The sequence below is a fragment of the Morchella sextelata genome (genome assembly GCF_020137385.1).
Source record: "Morchella sextelata strain SCLS chromosome Unknown scls_25, whole genome shotgun sequence".
Lineage (NCBI taxonomy): Eukaryota > Fungi > Ascomycota > Pezizomycetes > Pezizales > Morchellaceae > Morchella > Morchella sextelata.
Window position 1 is genome coordinate 1,194,499 of NW_025408640.1, and position 19,268 is coordinate 1,213,766.

A 19,268-nucleotide genomic window follows, 5' to 3' on the forward strand; every position below is an offset into this window, starting at 1 on the left:
GTAAGCCTGCTTCTCGAAGGAGTTTAGCTCTCTTGGTCCATCATGGTAGGCCGGTGATGACCCGGGCCGCTTCATTGTATAGTGGTTCGAGGGATCTAATGATGTGGTCTGCGCCAGTCCACCAAGCCTCGGACCCATATAACAGACTTGGAAGGAAGCCTTGTGTTATGAGGTGGTGGATTGTTTTAACTGTTATGCCTGGCAGGCGGGCGGTGTTTCGAATCTGATGGAGGGCTTTAAGGCCTTTTGCGATCGCTGCTTCGATGTGGGGCCGGAAGGAGAGGGTCGGATCTATCCAGACTCCTACGTATTTTAGCCTCTCTTTGGGGTATATGTTGATGTTGTTAACTTTGACCGGAAGACGTGGTTGTTGTGTGGATGATGTAGTGGGCCGGAAGAAGATCAGATCTGATTTATCCGGGTCGTATTTGATTTGGAGTGGCTCAGCTTTAATTAGTCTTTCTCTCATTCGTTCCTCCATTCTCTTGATTGTAAAACCTGGTGTTTTGGATATTTGCACCAGCGCATCGTCATCGATATAAGTTGTGTCCATCTCTTTTGGGCTGCTAGTTGGGTCCAGTATTACTCCGGCATAGATCATAAATAGTACCGGGGACATGGGGCTACCTTGCGGCACTCCAGAGTCATAGGGCTGTGGTTCCTCTAGCTCATGGTTAAATTGGAACTGTAGTTTTCTGCCGGTGTTAAATTCCTTGCACCATTCTGTCAGATAGGTGGGGAATTTTTGTTGGTGCATGATTTCCGCGAGGAGTAGGTGGTCGACACAATTAAATGCTCCTTGGATGTCGTTGGTTAGGATCGCTGGTCTGTCTCGCCGGACAATTCCGGTGCTGTTTTTCAGTAGTAAGTTTTGTTGTATTGGTGTTAAGGTTCTCAGGAGGGCGTCGATTGCCGAGATGGTTGGTCTTCCTCCAAATTGGTTCGCTGAGAGTGTGCCCAGGATTTCTCCAGCGGTGCAGAGTCTTTGGGCCACTATCTTCTCCAGGATTTTGCTGAAACATTGTAGAAGGGAAATGGGCCGGTAGGCTTTCGCTTCATGATAGTTTGCTTTACCGGGTTTCGGGATCGGGATGCACTTAGCTATTTTCCATTCCGCTGGGTGTACACCGTGCCGGAGCATGGCGGAGAATATGTCTTGAATTAGAGTTGTGTTTGCTCTGACTATTGCTTTAATGAAGGTATAAGGGATGCCATCCGGGCCGGTCGCCGAGTGCGCTGGACAGGAGTCGATTGCTTTGTTAAGTTCTTCGAGGGTGACTATGTCGAAGGTGTTGCTAAGGTCAAAAGAGGGGGGTCTAATGTTCAGGGGGGGATGGTCGGGGGACGTCCGTTTCGAGGGGAAAAGTTGGGCTCTTAGAGCTTGACACTTCCCCGCAAACGTTTCTTCACCTTGTATGGTTGGTATGATTGTGTCTCGTCTCCTTCCTGCTTTTAGGATTCTCCAGACTTCACTACCTTTCGCCTCGTTCATTGTCTTTTCCCGCTGGTCCGCTTTTGCTTTCCGGATCATGACTGTCCATTCTCTGCACGCCTTCCGGTGTTCCTCCTCGTGATTGGGTTTCTTTGTGTTTTTCGCCTTCCTTTCTGCTGCGTTTACCCTTGCCTTCATCTGTTTCATTTCATCTGACCACCAGGAGTTGGCTCTTACCCCCTCCTTCGAGAGTGGTGTTACTATGCTGACTGTTGACCTGACCAGTTCTAGGAAGAAATCGACAGTTTGTTCCGTATGTTCCTTGGTTTCCCATGCCTCTGCAGGGATGGAGATGTTTGACATGTGGTTTTCCAATAGCTTCCAGTCTGTTTGTCGCCACATTCGTCTTGGTACAAAAGGTGGTTTTTCCAGGTGTAAGTGAACGGAGGTTCTCCCGTGGTCTGATCCCGCTCCATAGGGTTCAGTGCTCCATCGTAGATTGTGGTCAAGTGTTGGGCCTTTTACAAATGCAAGGTCAATGGTTGTGGGCCTTTTCCCTCTGTCTCTGGGGAAATGCGTAAAGACGCCTGGTTCGTTCAGGAGGGTCAGTTTCTGTCGGGTTATCCATCGTTTTAACCGTGCGCCGTTGACGCGGTCTGCTCGAATGTTGTTTCTGTATTCATGTGAATTTACTCCGTACCACATTTGATGGTGGCAGTTGAAGTCTCCCATTACTAGGCAGTTATCAAGGGTTTGGATTGTATTTGCTATTTGAGCGAAGGGGCCACTTCGGCCTGGGGAGTATATATTTAGGATTTGGGTTTTCTTGGTCTGGATTTCTACCGTAATCGATACTATGAAGTTATCATGTGTATAGTGGTGTTTTGGTTTAAGGTTGGCATGTTTGCGGACGTATGTTGCGCATTTCGTATTGATATTGCTGGCTGTAAAAAGGTAAAAGAGATTTGATTCTGGTGGATATCCTTCTGTTGAGGTCCATGGTTCTTGTAGTAGTAGGAAATAAATGCTCGAGTCTGTTTCTGCTTCTTCCACCGCCGCCCTGTTGATTAGTTCGCTCCGTGCACAGTTAAGTTGGTGTGCGAGTGCGGTTTTTCGAAGCCTAGGCATTATTCGTCATGTGTTGGTCGTCTTCGGGAACGGGTGTGGCTCCGACCGGGGCGGTGGTTGGTACTTGGATTATTGGAAGTAGCTCTTGGGCGGGTGCGGCAGGTGGGTCTTGGGCGGGTGGGGCATTTTCCTTCCCTTTGTTGAGGAATCGGCGCTTGGCCCTTTCGGGGCATGCTGGGTCGGAGGCCTTATGGATTCCTTTGCAGTTCAGGCATCTGATTGGGGTGTGGGTGCATTTGTATCCTCCCTGGCATTCATTGCATGAGTGGAAGCTGGTGAGGTGATCTCCGGCGCAATGGCCGCATTTCCCGTTGTTTTTGCATTTCTCCTGGCGGTGGCCGTATTCTAGGCATTTCGCACACTGGGTGTCTGGGAAGGTTGGGAGGAAAGCCTCGATATGGCATCTTCGGTTGAAGAGGGATAGGAATTTGACTCCTAGTGTTTCCGTAGTGATTTGTCCTGGGAGCTCAATGACCATTGATGAGTGGGTTTTTTCCATTCGAGTCTCTGCTCTGGAGATCCAGCGGGGAACCTGGGCAAGTTGGAATTCCTCTCCATAGTTGCTTCTGATTTCTGATGCTACCAATTGTCCTGCCTCGATGCCCTCCCCGATCGTTGTGGGGATTCCGTGGAGAAGGAACTTTGACCATTTGGAGTTTGCACGGATGACGGCGACTGGTACCTGTAGGGTGAGGAGGGCCTCCTCAATTTCTTTGGCATATTCCATTGCCTTTGTTGCAGGGGTAACGAATTTTGTTTCCAGGATGAAGTTGTCCTTGGGTGTTCTTCTTGCCGAGATGAAATGGCAGGACTCGTCTTGGATTCTTGCATTGACAAGGGTCCTGATCTCGGAGGGGTTAACGTCGGATGGGGCAGTGGTTTCAACAATGATTTCCCTGTTGATTTTGGTGTACTCTGGTTTGAAGAGGGGGTCCGCTTTTGGCTTTGCGGACTTCTTTTTCCTCTCGATGACCTGGAAGTTTCCTTGGGCGGGACCGGGTGCCGAGGCCACGGCGGCCCAGGTGCCTGCCTTCCATCCACGAGGTGGGGCTTGCTGGAGGGGTCTGGGTGGGGGGGCCTGAGGAGCTGCCTGTGGCGCTGCTTGGGGAACTGTTTGTGGGACCGCTGGAGGGGGCATTCTCTGTCCTTGCAGTTGTTGTTGTTTTCGCTGTTGTTGCTGTTGTTGCTGTTGTTGCTGTTGTTGCGGTTGCTGCGGTTGCTGCGGTTGTGGTTGTTTATTGAGGAGCGCGTGGATCGCCGAATGCATATTGGTGATCATGTTTGTCTGCGCCTCGATTTGATGTTTCAGTGTATCCACTGTTCTCCGGAGTGTAGTTGTTTGCTCTTCGAGGATTTCAATCCTGTCGGAGGGCGGGCAGATCCGGCTGGTGGCATGTCTGATGGCCCAGGTGATATAGTTCAGGTCCGTCTGGGTGTGAGTGTTCTGGGGGACGATGCTCGGGTAGAGGTAGTCCACTCTCGGTTGGTAGGGGTCATTGTAGTCGGATTCTGTTGCGAAGGTCGAGGAGAATTCCTGTTCCTGAGCTCCGGATGGGGTTGGGTCGGGAACCTGAGTGTTCCTGTTCTGCGAGGGGGCTGTCCCTTGCTGGGAAGACTGAGTGAAAAAGGACTGAAGCGAAGCTTGCTGCGACATGACTGAATGTCCAGTTCTTCTGGCGGCGTAGAGTGATGTTTCGGATAAGTTTCTTTTCCTTCCTTTCGGGAGGTCAAGGCTGGAGAATTCTTCGCTAGAAGCCAGTTTTCGTAGGTTTCTTTCGCTTGGAACAACAAAACGCGACCGTACGATCGGGGACGAAGTGGCTCAGCCTGGTATGGTATACCAGGGTAAACCGAGAGGAATAAAAATAAAGTGTTTTTGAAGCGAGGTTTATTATCAGGAAGTTTTGCGAACCTTAGCGAGCAAGGAGAATACAGAAGAAGAAGAAGAAACTTATATTGCTTTGAAGTACAAGACTTATCGCACGCCGAACCGACCGCCTAAAACAAAAACCAAACCGAACAAAACAAAAGAAACAACAACGAACAAAACAAGACAAAACAACGCAAAAACAAAGACAAACACGAACAAAGGCAAGGAAATCCAAGCGCGATACACAACCTGAAAAACCCAAGAACAAGGAGAACTAACATATCTCAGCGAACTCAAGCGCTGGATCCATCAAAGACAACGAAAAATAAACAAAATAAAAGGGAAAAGGAAACCACCCTTCCTGATCCCGCCTCTAGTCAATTCTTTCCATCCCCTCTTCCAGGTCCGCCTCCGCCTCCGCCGACTCGTACCATTTCGAGAGTTGAGATTTCTTTGCAAATTGTAGGATGAGATCCGTTCTCAAGTTTGTGAACATCCAATTTTCCCAGGTCATCGCTCCGGGGATTTTGTCTATCAGAGGGGCGCGGATTCGAGCCCACGCTGGGCATTCCATAAGTGTATGTTTCGCTGAGTTTTCCATACCACATCGGCATGGTTCGGGGTCTGTATATACTGCATGTTTATCGATTCGGGTAGTTTCGCAACTAATTCGAAATACCTTTTTTGCTTCTGTAAGGGTAAGCTTCGCAATTTTGGGAGGGGGGCGGAAATCCCCCCGGTGGTGGTAGTTAGGTATTGGGTTTGTGTTCCATTCCTCTAACAGGTGGTCGCGTAGTAGCTTCTTTTGGTTCCACTTATCTCTCATATTTCCAGGAGTTTGGTATGGGAGTAAGAGGGAGGCGATCCGGTGCAGTCCTGTTCCTTTGATATTCGTTTCTCCGTATGGGAGGAGCTCGATTAGGGATTCATTGTTGGGGTGGGTTGCCTCGGTACAGAGTATTCTGGTTCCGTACTTTCTTGAACGATATGTCAGAAGGTGTTCTAGGGGGGGTAGGCCTGCTTCTCGGAGGAGTTTAGCTCTCTTGGTCCATCGTGGTAGGCCTGTGATGACCCGGGCAGCTTCATTATATAGTGGTTCAAGGGATCTTATGATATGGTCTGCACCAGTCCACCAAGCCTCGGACCCATAGAGCAGGCTTGGAAGGAAGCCTTGCGTTACTAGGTGATGGACTGTCTTAACTGTTATTCCTGGCAGGCGGGCAGTGTTTCGGATTTGGTGTAGGGCTTTCAGGCCTTTTGCGATTGCTGCTTCGATATGGGGCCGGAAGGAGAGGGTCGGATCTACCCAGACTCCTACGTATTTCAGCCTCTCTTTGGGGTATATGGCGGTGTTGTTGATTTTGACTGGAAGTCGTGGTTGTTGTATGGATGATGTTGTGGGCCGGAAGAAGATCAGGTCCGATTTATCCGGGTCGTATTTGATTTGGAGTGGGTCGGCTTTTATTAGTCTCTCTCTCATTCGTTCCTCCATTCTCTTGATTATGAACCCTGGTGTTTTGGATATTTGCACCAGCGCATCATCATCGATGTATGTTGTGTCCATCTCTTTCGGACTGCTTGTTGGGTCCAGGATTACTCCGGGGTAAATCATAAATAGTACCGGGGACATGGGGCTACCTTGCGGGACTCCAGATTCATATGGCTGTGGTTCTTCTAGTTCGTGGTTGAATTGGAACTGTAGTTTTCTGCCGGTATTAAATTCCTTGCACCATTCTGTTAGATAGGTGGGGAATTTTTGCTGGTGCATAATTTCTGCGAGGAGTAGGTGGTCTACACAGTTAAATGCTCCCTGGATGTCGTTGGTCAGGATCGCTGGTCTGTCCCGCCGGGCGACTCCGGTGCTGTTTTTCAGAAGTACGTTTTGTTGTATTGGTGTTAGGGTTCTTAAGAGGGCGTCGATTGCTCAGATAGTTGGTCTCCCCCCAAATTGATTCGCAGTGAGTGTGCCTAGGATTTCCCCAGAGGTACAGAGTCTTTGCGCCACTATTTTCTCCAGGATCTTGCTGAAGCATTGTAGAAGGGATATGGGCCGGTAGGCTTTTGCTTCGTGATAGTTTGCCTTGCCGGGTTTCGGGATCGGGATGCATTTCGCTATTTTCCATTCCGCTGGGTGTACTCCGTGCCGGAGTATGGCGGAGAACATGTCTTGGATTAGGGTTGTGTTTGCCTTGATTATTGCTTTAATGAATGTATAGGGAATGCCATCCGGGCCGGTCGCCGAGTGCACTGGGCAGGAGTCAATTGCTTTTTTGAGTTCTTCGGGGGTGATTATGTCAAAAGTGTCGCGAAGATCAAAAGAGGGGGGTCTAATATCTAGGGGAGGGTGGTCGGGGGACGTCCGTTTTGAGGGGAAGAGATGGGCTCTTAGAGCTTGACATTTCCCCGCAAACGTTTCTTCACCTTGTATAGTTGGTATGATTGTATCTCTTCTCCTTCCTGCGTTTAGGATCCTCCAGACCTCACTACCTTTCGCTTCATTCATCGTCTTTTCCCGCTGGTCCGCTTTTGCCTTCCGGATCATGACTGTCCACTCTCTGCATACCTTCCGGTGCTCCTCCACATGGTTGGGTTTCCTCGTATTTCTCGCCTTCCTCTCTGCCGAGTTTATCTTTGCCTTCATCTGTTTCATTTCATCTGACCACCAAGAGTTGGCTCTTACCCCCTCCTTCGAGAGTGGTGTTACTATGTTGATTGTTGACCTGACCAGTTCTAGGAAGAAATCGACAGTTTGTTCCGTATGTTCCTTGGTTTCCCATGCCTCTGCAGGGATGGAAATGTTTGACATGTGGTTCTCCAAAAGCTTCCAGTCTGTTTGTCGCCACATTCGTCTTGGTACAAAAGGTGGTTTTTCCAAGTGTAAATGAACGGAGGTTCTCCCGTGGTCCGAGCCCGCTCCATAGGGTTCAGTGCTCCATCGTAAGTTGTGGTCAAGTGTTGGGCCTTTTACAAATGTAAGGTCGATGGTGGTGGGTCTTTTCCCTCTGTCTCTGGGGAAATGCGTAAAGACGCCTGGTTCGTTTAGGAGGGTCAGTTTCTGTCGAGTTATCCAACGTTTCAGCCGTGCACCATTGACGCGGTCTGCTCGAATGTTGTTTCTGTATTCATGTGAATTTACTCCGTACCACATTTGATGGTGGCAGTTGAAGTCTCCCATTATTAGGCAATTATCAAGGGTTTGGATTGTACTTGCAACTTGGGCGAATGGGCCACTTCGGCCTGGGGAGTATATGTTTAGGATTTGTGTTTTCTTGTTCTGAATTTCTACCGTGATCGAAACTATAAAATTATCGTACGTATAGTGGTGTTTTGGTTTGAGGTTGGCATGTTTGCGGACATATGTTGCACATTTTGTATTGGTGTTGCTGGCCGTGAAAATATAAAAGAGATTTGATTCTGGTGGGTATCCCTCTACTGAGGTCCATGGTTCTTGTAATAATAGGAAATAAATACTAGAGTCTGTTTCCGCTTCTTCTACCGCCGCCTTGGTAATAAGTTCGCTCCGTGCACAATTGAGTTGATGTGCGAGCGCGGTGGTTCGGGACCTAGGCATTATTTGTCATGTGTTGGTCATCTTCGGGAATGGGTGTGGCTCCGACCGGGGCGGTGGCTGGTACTTGAACTATTGGCAGCAACTCTTGGACGGGTGCGGCCGGTGGATCTTGAGCGGGTGGTGCATTTTCCTTCCCTTTGTTGAGGAATCGGCGTTTGGCCCTTTCGGGGCATGCTGGGTCAGAGGCCTTATGAGCTCCTTTGCAGTTCAGACATCTGATTGGGGTGTGGGTGCATCTATATCCTCCCTGGCATTCATTGCATGGGTGGAAACTGGTGAGGTGGTCTCCGGCGCAGTGGCCGCATTTCCCATTGTTCTTATATTTCTCCTGACGGTGGCCGTATTCGAGGCACTTCGCACACTGGGTATCCGGAAAGGTTGGAAGGAAGGCCTCAATATGGCAGCTTCGGTTAAAGAGGGATAGGAATTTAACTCCTAGTGTTTCCATTGTAATTTGTCCTGGGAGCGCGATGACCATTGATGAGTGGGTTTTCTCCATTCGAGTCTCTGCTCTGGAGATCCAGCGGGGAACCTGGGCAAGTTGGAAGTTCTCTCCATAGTTGCTTCTGATTTCTGATGCTACCAATTGTCCTGCCTCGATGCCCTCCCCTACCGTTGTGGGGATTCCATGGAGGAGGAACTTTGACCATTTGGAGTTTGCACGGATGACGGCGACTGGTACCTGTAGGGTGAGGAGGGCCTCCTCAATTTCCTTGGCATATTCCATTGCCTTTGTTGCAGGGGTGACGAATTTTGTTTCCAAGATGAAGTTGTCCTTGGGTGTTCTTCTTGCTGAGATAAAATGGCAGGACTCGTCTTGGATTCTTGCATTGACCAGGGTCCTGATCTCGGAGGGGTTGACGTCGGATGGGGCGGTGGTTTCAACAATGATCTCCCTGTTGATTTTAGTGTACTCTGGTTTGAAGAGGGGGTCCGCTTTTGGCTTTGCGGGCTTCTTTCTTTTCTCGACAACCTGGAAATTTCCTTGGGCGGGACCGGGTGCCGAGGCCACGGCGGCCCAGGTGCCTGCCTTCCATCCGCGAGGTGGGGCTTGTTGGGGGGGTACGGGTGGGGGGGCCTGAGGAGCTGCCTGTGGCGCTACTTGGGGAACTGTTTGTGGGACCGCTGGAGGGGGCATTCTCTGTCCTTGCGGTTGTTGTGGTTTTCGCTGTTGCTGCTGATGTTGCTGTTGTTGCGGTTGCTACGGTTGCTGCGGTTGTGGTTGTTTATTGAGGAGCGCGTAGATCGCTGAATGCATATTGGTGATCATGCTTGTCTGCGCCTCGATTTGATGTTTCAGTGTATCCACTGTTCTCCGGAGTGTAGTTGTCTGTTCTTCGAGGATTTCAATCCTGTCGGAGGGTGGGCAGATCCGGCTTGTGGCATGTCTGATGGCCCAGGTGATATAGTTCAGGTCCGTCTGGGTGTGAGTGTCTTGGGGGACAATGCTCGGGTAGAGGTAGTCCACTCTCGGTTGGTAGGGGTCATTGTAGTCGGATTCTGTTGCAAAGGTCGAGGAAAATTCCTGTTCCTGAGCTCCGGATGGGGTTGGGTCGGGACCCTGGGTGTTCCTGTTCTGCGAGGGGGCTGTCCCTTGCTGGGAAGACTGAGTGAAAAAGGACTGGAGCGAAGCTTGCTGCGACATAACTGAGTGTCCAGTTCTTCTGGCGGCGTAAAGTGATGTTTCGGATAGGTTTCTTTTCCTTCCTTTCGGGAGGTCAAGGCTGGAGAATTCTTCGCTAGAAGCCAGTTTTCGTAGGTTTCTTTCGCTTGGAACAACAAAGCAAAACGCGACCGTACGATCGGGGACGAAGTGGCTCAGCCTGGTATGGTATACCAGGGTAAACCGAGAGGAATGAAAATGAAGTGTTTTTGAAGCGAGGTTTATTGTCAGGAAGTTTTGCGAGCCTTAGCGAGCAAGGAGAATACAGAGGTTGCGTAAAGAAAGAAGGAAAGAGAGAAAACAAACAAAAGCACGAAACAACGCCCCCTTATATATCCAACCATAGTCCGATAATGACTAATACTTCTGCGTAACAGAAACTAAAAGAACATAACAGAAATCCCCATTACAAATCCTAATTCCACTACACAATACCTCCTCTTCTCGTTCCAATTTATCAACTAACCGAAATACATAATTGCCGTTACACTCACCACACCACACCTCAACAACACCTTTACGCACCAAAAGCTGGTACGCAACACAAACAGTTTTCAAGAGTTAAATTCGTAATTTTGGGAGGTAATAGTTCATTAGCTTAAAAGTATATAGTAAATTTAAAATAAATTTTTACATGCACAAATAGGATAGGATTTGCATTTTCATTGTTAAAAAAGCTATAAATCATTATCTATTTAATTTAAAATCATTTTTAGGGTTCTATATTGTTAAGCTACATCTTATTTACTATATTCCTGAAGGGGAGAATAATATCTTGTGTGGTTGTTTTGCTCAAAATTATTTGGTGTGGGTGGTTCCTATGGGGCTGGGAATGATAGGGATGCAACATTATTGTCCCCTTGGTTTATGCACCATAACTCTGTGAGTTTTCAAGATTAAGACAAGTCCTTTTCGCAGTATGTAGCTGGATAACCTCCCAAAATTACGAATTTAACTCTTGAAAACTGGTTGTGTTGTTGCCTACCAGCTTTGGATGCGTAAAGGTATAGTTGAGGTGTGGTGAGGTTGCAGTTACCCTACTGCCAAGCCTGTTTCACCCACCAAACCTGACTTGTCACCTTTTGTCACCTTTATGCGCGGGCGCACCATACAAAAATGTATTTTAGTTTTCGAAAAATGCCAGTTCTCCTACCCAAGCCCAGGGAACATAACCCGGGGCTGAAAAGACACTGGCCCGGCCTAGCCCAGCTATCTAAGCAGAGGTTCAGCCCAGCCCAGCCCATTAAGAGCCTGGGCAAGCCCATATAAGATGGGGCCCATTGGAAGCCCTGATCGACAGTTCAAGTCCAGCTGGTACAAGTTCCTCCTCTGGGCAGCGCAGAATAACCGGCCCCACACGCTCGAACGTTGCCTTCTCCTCCTCCACGCCGCTAGCCTCGGAGACTGGAATGAGCTTCATGCCTTCTTTCTCAAAGAGGGCTTTCTCCTCGACCTCGACCCTAGCCCGAAAGACTGGAGTGGGATTGTGGCCATCCTTCTCGACGAGGCAATCCGCAAGACCTCCCCCGACAGGGTCCGCGTTCTCCTGGAACACGGCGTTGACCCTAACATGGGGGTCTATGAGAAGATGGAATGGCCTCCTTACGGCCGTAGTCAAGCGGAAGGATCTGGCGATCGTCAAAATGTTGCTAGAGGCCAGTGCGGACGTTAACTACAAACCCGGGGTCTTGAGATATCATTCAGCAATTGCGATGGCGCATTTGGAGGGCAATAGGGAGATGGTAGAGCTTTTGGAAAAGCATGGGGTGGAGATTCCCTCAGATTCGGAATCTTGCACGTCTGGGGAAGATGATGAGTCTGATTCTGCTGCGTCAGAAGATGGTCCAACTTGGCAGTTCTAGATAAATCATCAAAAACCCGAGCGGGACGGCCCGAGTGTTCTGACCGAGCCGTAAGAGGGTCCTATCCACCAGAAAGTCTGGTTCAGACGCCCTACCACTCTCTACCTCTACGTGAAGATTTCTGCACCCCAGCTCCCGGCACCCGTACCCAGACCTCGCCGCAATGGCTATCCGCCATCCGCCTAACCCCCGGAAAACCCACACACTTATTACCCTCGATCCTGCGACAATGCCGCTCCCGCACCCGCTGCTGCTGCAGCGGCGTGGGCTTTGCGGGCGCGTGAAGTGCCTCAGGGCCGCGGCGGGCCGGCACGTACTGCCACCGGGGGATGGATCGAATGAGGACGAGTTGGAATGGTTGGAGGAGGAGGAGATGGGGGGGGAGGAGTGCGGTGGTGGAGAGCGCGGTGGTGAGGTTCGTGGTAGTGCCGCCGGCGGAGAGTGCATAGGGTGGGCTCTGAGAATATTTCCCGCCGGAGAACGGAGATCCAAATCTTGATCCGGCCGCGGGTACCGGAGGCAGGGGGAGAGGAAGGACAAGAAGCGGAAGTTTGGAGATGGGGTGAAGGAGGAGGAAAGGGAGGAGGGAGAGGGGAGGGATGGGAGGATGGGGAGACGCCGAGGAAGGCGACCGCGGTGATGGGCGGGATGGCTATGAGGGAGAAGGTGCGGTGGAGGTTGATGAGGGGGCGGGTGGGGTGGGGTGTGAGATTTTTTTTTTTCCTTTTTCAATTCTCTGGGTGCTGGGATTCGGTATTTTCAATTCTTACTTTGCACATAACTTATTAGATTAGTATATATAACTTAACCAGACCGCCCCCACGCCGAACTATCCGCTCACCGACCCTACATTCATGCCCAATCTCATATCCATATAAGGCTTCAGTAGTTGGAGCTCTAGAGCTGATGTAGGCGTAGGTATCAATCGTGAACAGGGAAATCCGTAAGGTTTTGAGGGTTAGGGTTAGATGTCTGACACGTTCGCCTTCCTTCGTTACACCTTCTACACCTTCATCTCTACACGTTCATCTCTACGTCTTCGTCTCTACACCTTATCTACACCCCCCCCCCCCCCCCGCCCAAAAAAAAAAAAAGAAAAGTCTCTCCCCGCTCCAATTAATCATCATCATCGTCCAGAAACGAGTTAATCCGTAAATTAAGCACTGAACCAAGCAAATCCACCATCCAACCGAGTACTGAGTTAACCAAGCACCTAACCAAGCACTTAATCGAGCACTTAATCGCGCACCCAATTGAGTGGACTCGGTCGATAGACAGGTAGGCAGGTAGGCAGGTAGGCACGTAGGCGCGCAGGTAGGAAACAAACTGACGATGAATATGTACATATCTAATTTATAATAACGCCTGATTTTTACGTGAGATATCGCCGATGTCAAATTAGTATGAACACAGGCCTACAGAGACATCCGGATATTCCAATAAATAAACCTCATTAAGCCTTTTATATCAAAATACTTGTCAGATATTCACAGCCTGAATAGCAATGATCATTAAATGAAACAAATGTTTACAAGGAACTCAAAGAAAAAAGGCCTTATCCTCAAATATGCCCAAAATTATCCTTATATAACCTTAAAACAAGTCTTACAAGAAGCACCGTCCTGGCGCTGGTGTAAGTTGGCTCCAACAAATGAAATAAATAAGAGGAAAAAAATTACGTTATCTCCATGCGTATATAATCCTGAGGTAACGCACCCTTCAACCTTCGCACATGCATAAGATGCCCAACAGCATCAGCACACCTAAGTTTGTCCGCACATCAGCCGCTGAACCCTCTACTCCCCATCTCAGCAGGGACAGACCTACCAACATTGGCCATAAAAATAAAAGTTACGAACGTGACCGCGGTATGTGTATCGCCGCCCCTCAGCGCGATCCACAGCATCGCAATGATCACACTACAGACGCACGGCGCGGCCACCTTTACGATATCTTTGAGAGTGTACCCTGGTGGAGGTAGCGCAGTGAGTGTGAAGACCCAGTCCGCTTCGTCTTTGAGTAGGTGGTGGTGGGCATCCGGTGAGGTATCTACTAGTGCCTGATTGTTGTGCCTGGACTGATTATGGTGCGTATACTGATCCTGGTGGACCTACTAGTTCATTGCGTGGTCAGTAACATAAAGCCATTGCGGCCGTCCGTCTAGCAAATCGAGGGCCCGGGAAGAGGAAGGGGGAGGGGGCGGGGGGTACTTCTACAAGGCCAATGTGCCCGAGCCGGCGCTTCGGCAAGAGGCCGTTCCCGCATGAGCGCAGCGCGGCGTTGGAGCGGTACCAAACTGTGGTTTCGATTGGGATTTGAGGGTAACATCGTTCCCAGCTTGTCAAAGGAGGTGATTTTACCTCCATTCAGTCTGATATATCTCTTTATATGATCCAGCAGGTATACACTGTGCAGTGTTTTGAGTTGGAGTGAGGGCAGAACAGAGGATTGACCGAGCGTATATATAACCACCGCTGGACGTCGAGCGAGGGGGGAATAGGTCAACCGTCAAAAGATCGATAGGCTGCCAATGTCCATGTCCGATCGAGGCCTTGCCACACGACTGCCCCTCGTGTTCCGCATTACGAGTAGATGCATGAGGGTGATCCTTGGTTTGAGATCGATACACTCACTCCAAGGGGAACGCCAACGCCAACGCCAACGCCAACGCCAACAATGCCTTGTCTGTCCACTCTACAGAGGTGGGCTGCATGTGAGAGAAGCAATCTCCATGCAATCCGCATGCCTAGGGCGCGCACTCACTGGGTGTGGTAAAGAAAAGGCCTGGTTATAGCCCGACCCGACGGTGCCAGCGACACGTGGGCCAGGCGCAGCCGCGTGCGTAATAACACCGCCGAGAAGTGCCAACATACAACATGTATCCCAGTAGATCATCGGGTGCCTTACTCTACATGTCTGCCTGGACAGCCCCATGCAGCGCCGATGCACAACCCACGCGCCACCAACGGTTCAGCAGGGACACAGATTTCACCTTACGAAACAGCCTGGACAGCCCCATGCACCGCCGATCCGCAGCCCATGCACGCTTCATATCGAAGCTGTCAACGTTTAAAACCACAGCCTTTCTGCAGCAATGAACGCACTGTTGTGCTCATAGCGCGTTTATCATTGGGTCTTTCTTTCAATCACAGCTGCGAATTTGACATTTTTATCCGTCCAAGGGATACAGACGATGCACGAACACATAGCACATCGAGCCCGTAGTAATCACAAATGTCTATCCAGGAAATTGTCACACTTCAAATTCTTTCAACTCAGGGAAACAGCAAGGCGGAGTTCGCAGACAGTAATGGAGGCCTTGCGCGGCAAATGGAGCGGGGGCTATATTCCAGTTATCTGATTGGTAGCTGGTGGGATCGGCACCAAGCATGTTACCGGAAGATGGAGCTGGCTCCATTTGCACAAAGTCTCTATACATTGAAGTGTGGCTTGGCTATTTGTCTCTTAGGGCGCCCGCCGCTGCCCGTAACGAGCACCGCTGGCTGGTGTCCTAGAGCAGTGGAAGGACAGCGAAGCCTTTCATGATTGTCTCGGTACGTCACGAGCTATTACTGGGCGTGGGTGTGTTGGGATAGTTTTACTGATATTTCCTATATATAAGCCGCTTGACACGGGGAAATGCATTTGATCTCCATTTGATCTCCAGGTTGGAAAAGCTAGTAAGCTGTCAACTGGGAGATACGGTTATATAATAGAAGATGGAGCCCACGCAAGATAGGGTAGAGCCGCTCTATATCTGGGGCACCCGTCCCCCCCCCGCCCCCTATACTACCTCCACAACCCACCACCCCCCGCCCGCACCCATGAGCACGCCCGGGGAGACGCACACCCGGCGAACGGCTGCCCGATCCCTTCGGCGGGCGTGGTGACCCCTCCCGTAACTCAACCCTCACCGACCGGTGAGCCCACCGACGAAACCAGGCCCTCGCCGACCCACACTGCCAAGTCTTGCTCCATCACTCTCTGTAGTAATTCAAGTACACAGAGATACCCTGCTACGAGGTTTGGCTCCCTAAAGATCAGAAGGGAACTATATGGCCGAAAAACTACGGACCACGAACTCCTGGTGGTTCTCGGGGAAATCTATTACGGAAAGTTGAGACCACGTCTCCAACGGTTTCTGTCCGTCCGAGGGCTTAAACACATCGTAATCGTCGAGGTATGTACCGGATAAATAACTTCAGCAATATATGAATGAAACAAGAAGAAAAAATGAAAGATTACAACAATATGGAACCGTACATACCCCGGCTAACAGTCACTCCCATAGTGCACAAACGAGGAACATCCCGTTCCTTTGAGGATCAGTGCCGCATTACGACGCGATCTTATCCACGTTTTCAAGAAGCCGAACCTGATATCAACAGAAGACAGGTGGATAAACTTGATTTGTGAGCTCGGAGAGGACCCACATCATGATTACGGCTTGTTGTTCCTGGATGATTGGGATGGGCAGAAAATAGCGGTACTTGTGGGGGTGCCATTGATCGTTAGTATACTAACCGCAATTCTATGGATCGCAAGTACCGGGGATATCCAGAATGCCATGGCGGTATCCACTTATATCTTGAGTGCAACCGGAGGTTTGTTTTCAAAGTTGCCTTCAAGATATGTTGGAGCTAATATACCGGCGTTCAACAGTTGTTGTTGGGCTGCTGGCCGTACTGGGTACCATAGACGACTAGCGGGCTTGTGTATGGATTTGGCCGGAAATACGATCTCGTTATCTAGCGGTTCGTGCTTTCGCGCCAGTCCTTAGGCCAAGTGTAAGCCAAATATCCGCCTTCTTTTGACTTTTAATACGACACTTCTTTAAAGCCCCGTAGACACAACCCTTGACTCAAATGACCAATCTAATACGTTAGCGCTAGTCTGCATATTCCTATCGGCTAAAATTAGCGTTTTTCTGACTTTTCATATGTTCCCTTTTTTCTAAAGTCTGTGTTAAGCTAAGTAAATGTACTATACATTCAGCATTATCACGGGGTTTTCTTTTCTCTACTTTGTTTTTTTTTTGTTTCACTTATTAATTATATACAGACTTCCGTCTACCAATGGCAATAAATTATTGTCGGTTTCAACCTTATAACCTTCGTAAAGTCCTTAACACGCCCTGTTTACCACAAACTTATATATTTTCAGCCTTATTGTACGTGATAATGCCCATATAGTGATTCTTTTATTCGCTAAAGGTCCTAGCACGCAGGTAGACCAGTATTCATGCTTTTTCTTCACAGGTAAATTTCACAAATCAAATTTTTTATTATTTTATTAAATATGTACATATATCGAAATCTTCACTATTGCAGCGCTTACCTACCTACTTGCCTACATGCATTAGGTACTTGATTCGGTGCTTGATTCAGTGCTAGATTCGCTGGATTCGCTAGATTCGCTACTTAATTCACCGATTAGCTTATGTCTAGATGAATATGATAATTAATTGGAGGAGGAGAGGGGCTAAAGGTGCAGATGAGGCGTGGAGATGAAGGTGTAGAGATGAAGGTGTAGAAGGTTTGGGGAAGGAAGGCGTACGTGTCAGATGTCTGTTAAAGTCCTAACCCGAACCCTCAAAACTTTACGGATATCCCTAACCCTTATTTCTATCTACACCTATATCTCTAACAGGGCCTTAATTAAGTCCGATTCAGCTCTAATTAGGCGCTAAATATCAATATTATAAGCTAAACCGAGCCCTGCTATAAGCTCTCCAGCTCCAAATAAGGATTAAATGGATATATAAAACGGGTTTGGAAAATAATTTTGCCAATAATTCAGTTAAGTTCGTCATTATGAGTTAATTCATTCTTAATGGTTTAACATCTAAAACCGATTAAAAACAGTTCGATAAAACAGCTTCTAATTCCGTTACCTATTCTATAGAGAGAGCGCTTCCGATTCTTGATCAGCTATTGGAATGACTCGGACACCACCTCTCAGTAGAGTATTGAATGGACTGAGTCTTCATATGATAGATTTCCCCCTATCCGAAGACTAAATGATTCAAAACATCAAAAAAAGAAAGCAAGGATTCAAACAAATCGAGCGAATCTCCAACCAAATTGAAAGAAAACTATATGTACAAAACCGGTTGATTTAGCCCCGCATTCGTTTCAGTTCAGTTTAGTTCAGTTTAGTTGTAGGGGTAATCAGCTAATCTGAGTATTGTATGCTCTCCGAACAAAATCCTTTTCAGATCCCGTAATCGTGGCGCGCGGTCGGTAGCTGAGAGTCTCAATACCGAGACACCTGGATTGTTTGGGTGAATTTGTATGGACGCCACGCGTGGCTACCAAAAGTGGCCAATAAATTTTGGCCTTGGCCCTAAAATCTGTATGGGGAAAAATAGTACGGAGATACTTTATATATCTTAATTTAAAACATAATTGATGAATAGCGCTTGATCCCAAGTTAACTTTAGCACTCACTTTCGAATATTCCCCAAAACCGGCGTCGCAGTACTTACCCTTAGTACACCCCGGTATTTCTGCCCAGACTGTGAGGTTTGAGTAGCGAGTTGACGCATACCATTCTTGGTGGCTTGGTATTAATAATATCCCTATTATGCGTAAATATATTTGTGGTGATGACTGAGCTATTTGAGCCTTTGCGATTCGAGAGTTGGAGTCAAATTTAGTAAGCACTTGGCATGATGTAGTAAAGTGGCGAGATCCGGCTGATGTCAAAATTGAAGAATCTGACGTCTACCACTTCTGAGTCTCGTTACACTACCATTTCTTATCCAATTCGCATAAGTTTTGATTCTTTGAGAAGCCGAGATACGCAGTTTTCAATGGCTGCGCTTGAAGCTGCATACTTAGATTTTCTTGCCGGCATCGCTGAGCTGGAGGCATTGGCTGTGGTGGCGAGAAATGACAACACCCGCTGGAGGGGCCAGGAGAGACAGGGAGGAATCATCGACCTAGATATCATTGAGGGCGATGCCTGGCTCACCTACTTCGGATTCACGCATGAGGAGGTGTTGAATCTAGTAGCCTGTCTGCAGATACCAGACCCTGTCAGAAGCGAGAATAGTATTTTGGAGGACAGTTTGACGGCACTTTGCATGCTGCTGGCCCGTTTCGCATGGCCTAACAGGCTCTCAGACCTACAACTCCAGTTCGGCTGGAAGCCAGAGAGGGTTTCGCGTACCGTCAATACTCTATTGGGTATAATACATAATGGGTGGAAACATCTATTGGTTTTTGATGAGCAATGCCTGACACCTGAGAGACTGGCTGCGTACACAGTAGCCATTGCCAGAATAGATGCACCACTTGAGAGCTGTATCGGATTTATTGACGGGTAGATGCGTCAAGTAGCGAAACCGAAACTCGGACAGGAATCCATTTACAACGGCTGGAAAAAAATTCACTGCTTAAAATACCAAGCGATCGTATGTCCTGATGGCATTATTGCACATTTATATGGTCCAGTCGAAGGTGTCAAGCATGATATTGCTATATACAGAGAGAGCGGAATCGAAGATATATTGGAGATGCATGCATGCATATGCACCAGATATGATACCTCTACAGATTTATGGCGACCCCGCATACGGCCTGAACGAGCATTTAATTTCCCATTACAGAGGAATTGATCTTACCGAAGAACAGAAGGCTTTTAATAAAGCAATGGCTAGTATACATATTGTGGTCGAGTGGTGCTTTAAAGAGGTGCTACAACGGTTAATGTTTCTTGATTTGGTACGAACACAACAG

General features: G+C 48.6%; 11 protein-coding genes across 11 annotated transcripts; 4 read left to right on the forward strand and 7 right to left on the reverse strand.

The window, feature by feature from the left end:
* Positions 1-51: 51 nt before the first annotated feature.
* H6S33_008241 (uncharacterized protein) lies at positions 52-2,552 on the reverse strand (the record flags this gene model as incomplete). The annotated part of the gene is made up of 1 exon (XM_044839606.1): positions 52-2,552. A coding segment is annotated over one exon (2,501 nt), but the record flags the coding sequence as incomplete, so codon positions are not given.
* A 91-nt stretch (positions 2,553-2,643) lies between these two features.
* On the reverse strand, positions 2,644-4,214 carry H6S33_008242 (uncharacterized protein; the record flags this gene model as incomplete). Its single annotated transcript, XM_044839607.1, has 1 exon — positions 2,644-4,214. A coding segment is annotated over one exon (1,571 nt), but the record flags the coding sequence as incomplete, so codon positions are not given.
* A 589-nt stretch (positions 4,215-4,803) lies between these two features.
* On the reverse strand, positions 4,804-6,353 carry H6S33_008243 (uncharacterized protein; the record flags this gene model as incomplete). Its single annotated transcript, XM_044839608.1, has 1 exon — positions 4,804-6,353. A coding segment is annotated over one exon (1,550 nt), but the record flags the coding sequence as incomplete, so codon positions are not given.
* Positions 6,354-6,419: 66 nt separating this feature from the next.
* Positions 6,420-7,993, reverse strand: H6S33_008244 (uncharacterized protein; the record flags this gene model as incomplete). The annotated part of the gene is made up of 1 exon (XM_044839609.1): positions 6,420-7,993. A coding segment is annotated over one exon (1,574 nt), but the record flags the coding sequence as incomplete, so codon positions are not given.
* A 91-nt stretch (positions 7,994-8,084) lies between these two features.
* H6S33_008245 (uncharacterized protein) lies at positions 8,085-9,139 on the reverse strand (the record flags this gene model as incomplete). The annotated part of the gene is made up of 1 exon (XM_044839610.1): positions 8,085-9,139. A coding segment is annotated over one exon (1,055 nt), but the record flags the coding sequence as incomplete, so codon positions are not given.
* A 63-nt stretch (positions 9,140-9,202) lies between these two features.
* H6S33_008246 (uncharacterized protein) lies at positions 9,203-9,646 on the reverse strand (the record flags this gene model as incomplete). Its single annotated transcript, XM_044839611.1, has 1 exon — positions 9,203-9,646. The coding sequence occupies one exon, from the start codon at positions 9,644-9,646 to the stop codon at positions 9,203-9,205; it is 444 nt and encodes a 147-aa protein (XP_044688437.1).
* A 1,288-nt stretch (positions 9,647-10,934) lies between these two features.
* H6S33_008247 (uncharacterized protein) lies at positions 10,935-11,336 on the forward strand (the record flags this gene model as incomplete). The annotated part of the gene is made up of 1 exon (XM_044839612.1): positions 10,935-11,336. One exon carries the CDS (start codon positions 10,935-10,937, stop codon positions 11,334-11,336), a length of 402 nt encoding a protein of 133 aa, XP_044688438.1.
* A 353-nt stretch (positions 11,337-11,689) lies between these two features.
* H6S33_008248 (uncharacterized protein) lies at positions 11,690-12,025 on the forward strand (the record flags this gene model as incomplete). The annotated part of the gene is made up of 1 exon (XM_044839614.1): positions 11,690-12,025. The coding sequence occupies one exon, from the start codon at positions 11,690-11,692 to the stop codon at positions 12,023-12,025; it is 336 nt and encodes a 111-aa protein (XP_044688439.1).
* A 1,281-nt stretch (positions 12,026-13,306) lies between these two features.
* Positions 13,307-13,892, reverse strand: H6S33_008249 (uncharacterized protein; the record flags this gene model as incomplete). Its single annotated transcript, XM_044839615.1, has 2 exons — positions 13,307-13,636; positions 13,737-13,892. 2 exons carry the CDS (start codon positions 13,890-13,892, stop codon positions 13,307-13,309), a joined length of 486 nt encoding a protein of 161 aa, XP_044688440.1.
* Positions 13,893-15,245: 1,353 nt separating this feature from the next.
* Positions 15,246-16,232, forward strand: H6S33_008250 (uncharacterized protein; the record flags this gene model as incomplete). Its single annotated transcript, XM_044839616.1, has 4 exons — positions 15,246-15,266; positions 15,566-15,706; positions 15,818-16,130; positions 16,189-16,232. 4 exons carry the CDS (start codon positions 15,246-15,248, stop codon positions 16,230-16,232), a joined length of 519 nt encoding a protein of 172 aa, XP_044688441.1.
* A 2,108-nt stretch (positions 16,233-18,340) lies between these two features.
* Positions 18,341-18,856, forward strand: H6S33_008251 (uncharacterized protein; the record flags this gene model as incomplete). Its single annotated transcript, XM_044839617.1, has 1 exon — positions 18,341-18,856. The coding sequence occupies one exon, from the start codon at positions 18,341-18,343 to the stop codon at positions 18,854-18,856; it is 516 nt and encodes a 171-aa protein (XP_044688442.1).
* Positions 18,857-19,268: the final 412 nt, after the last annotated feature.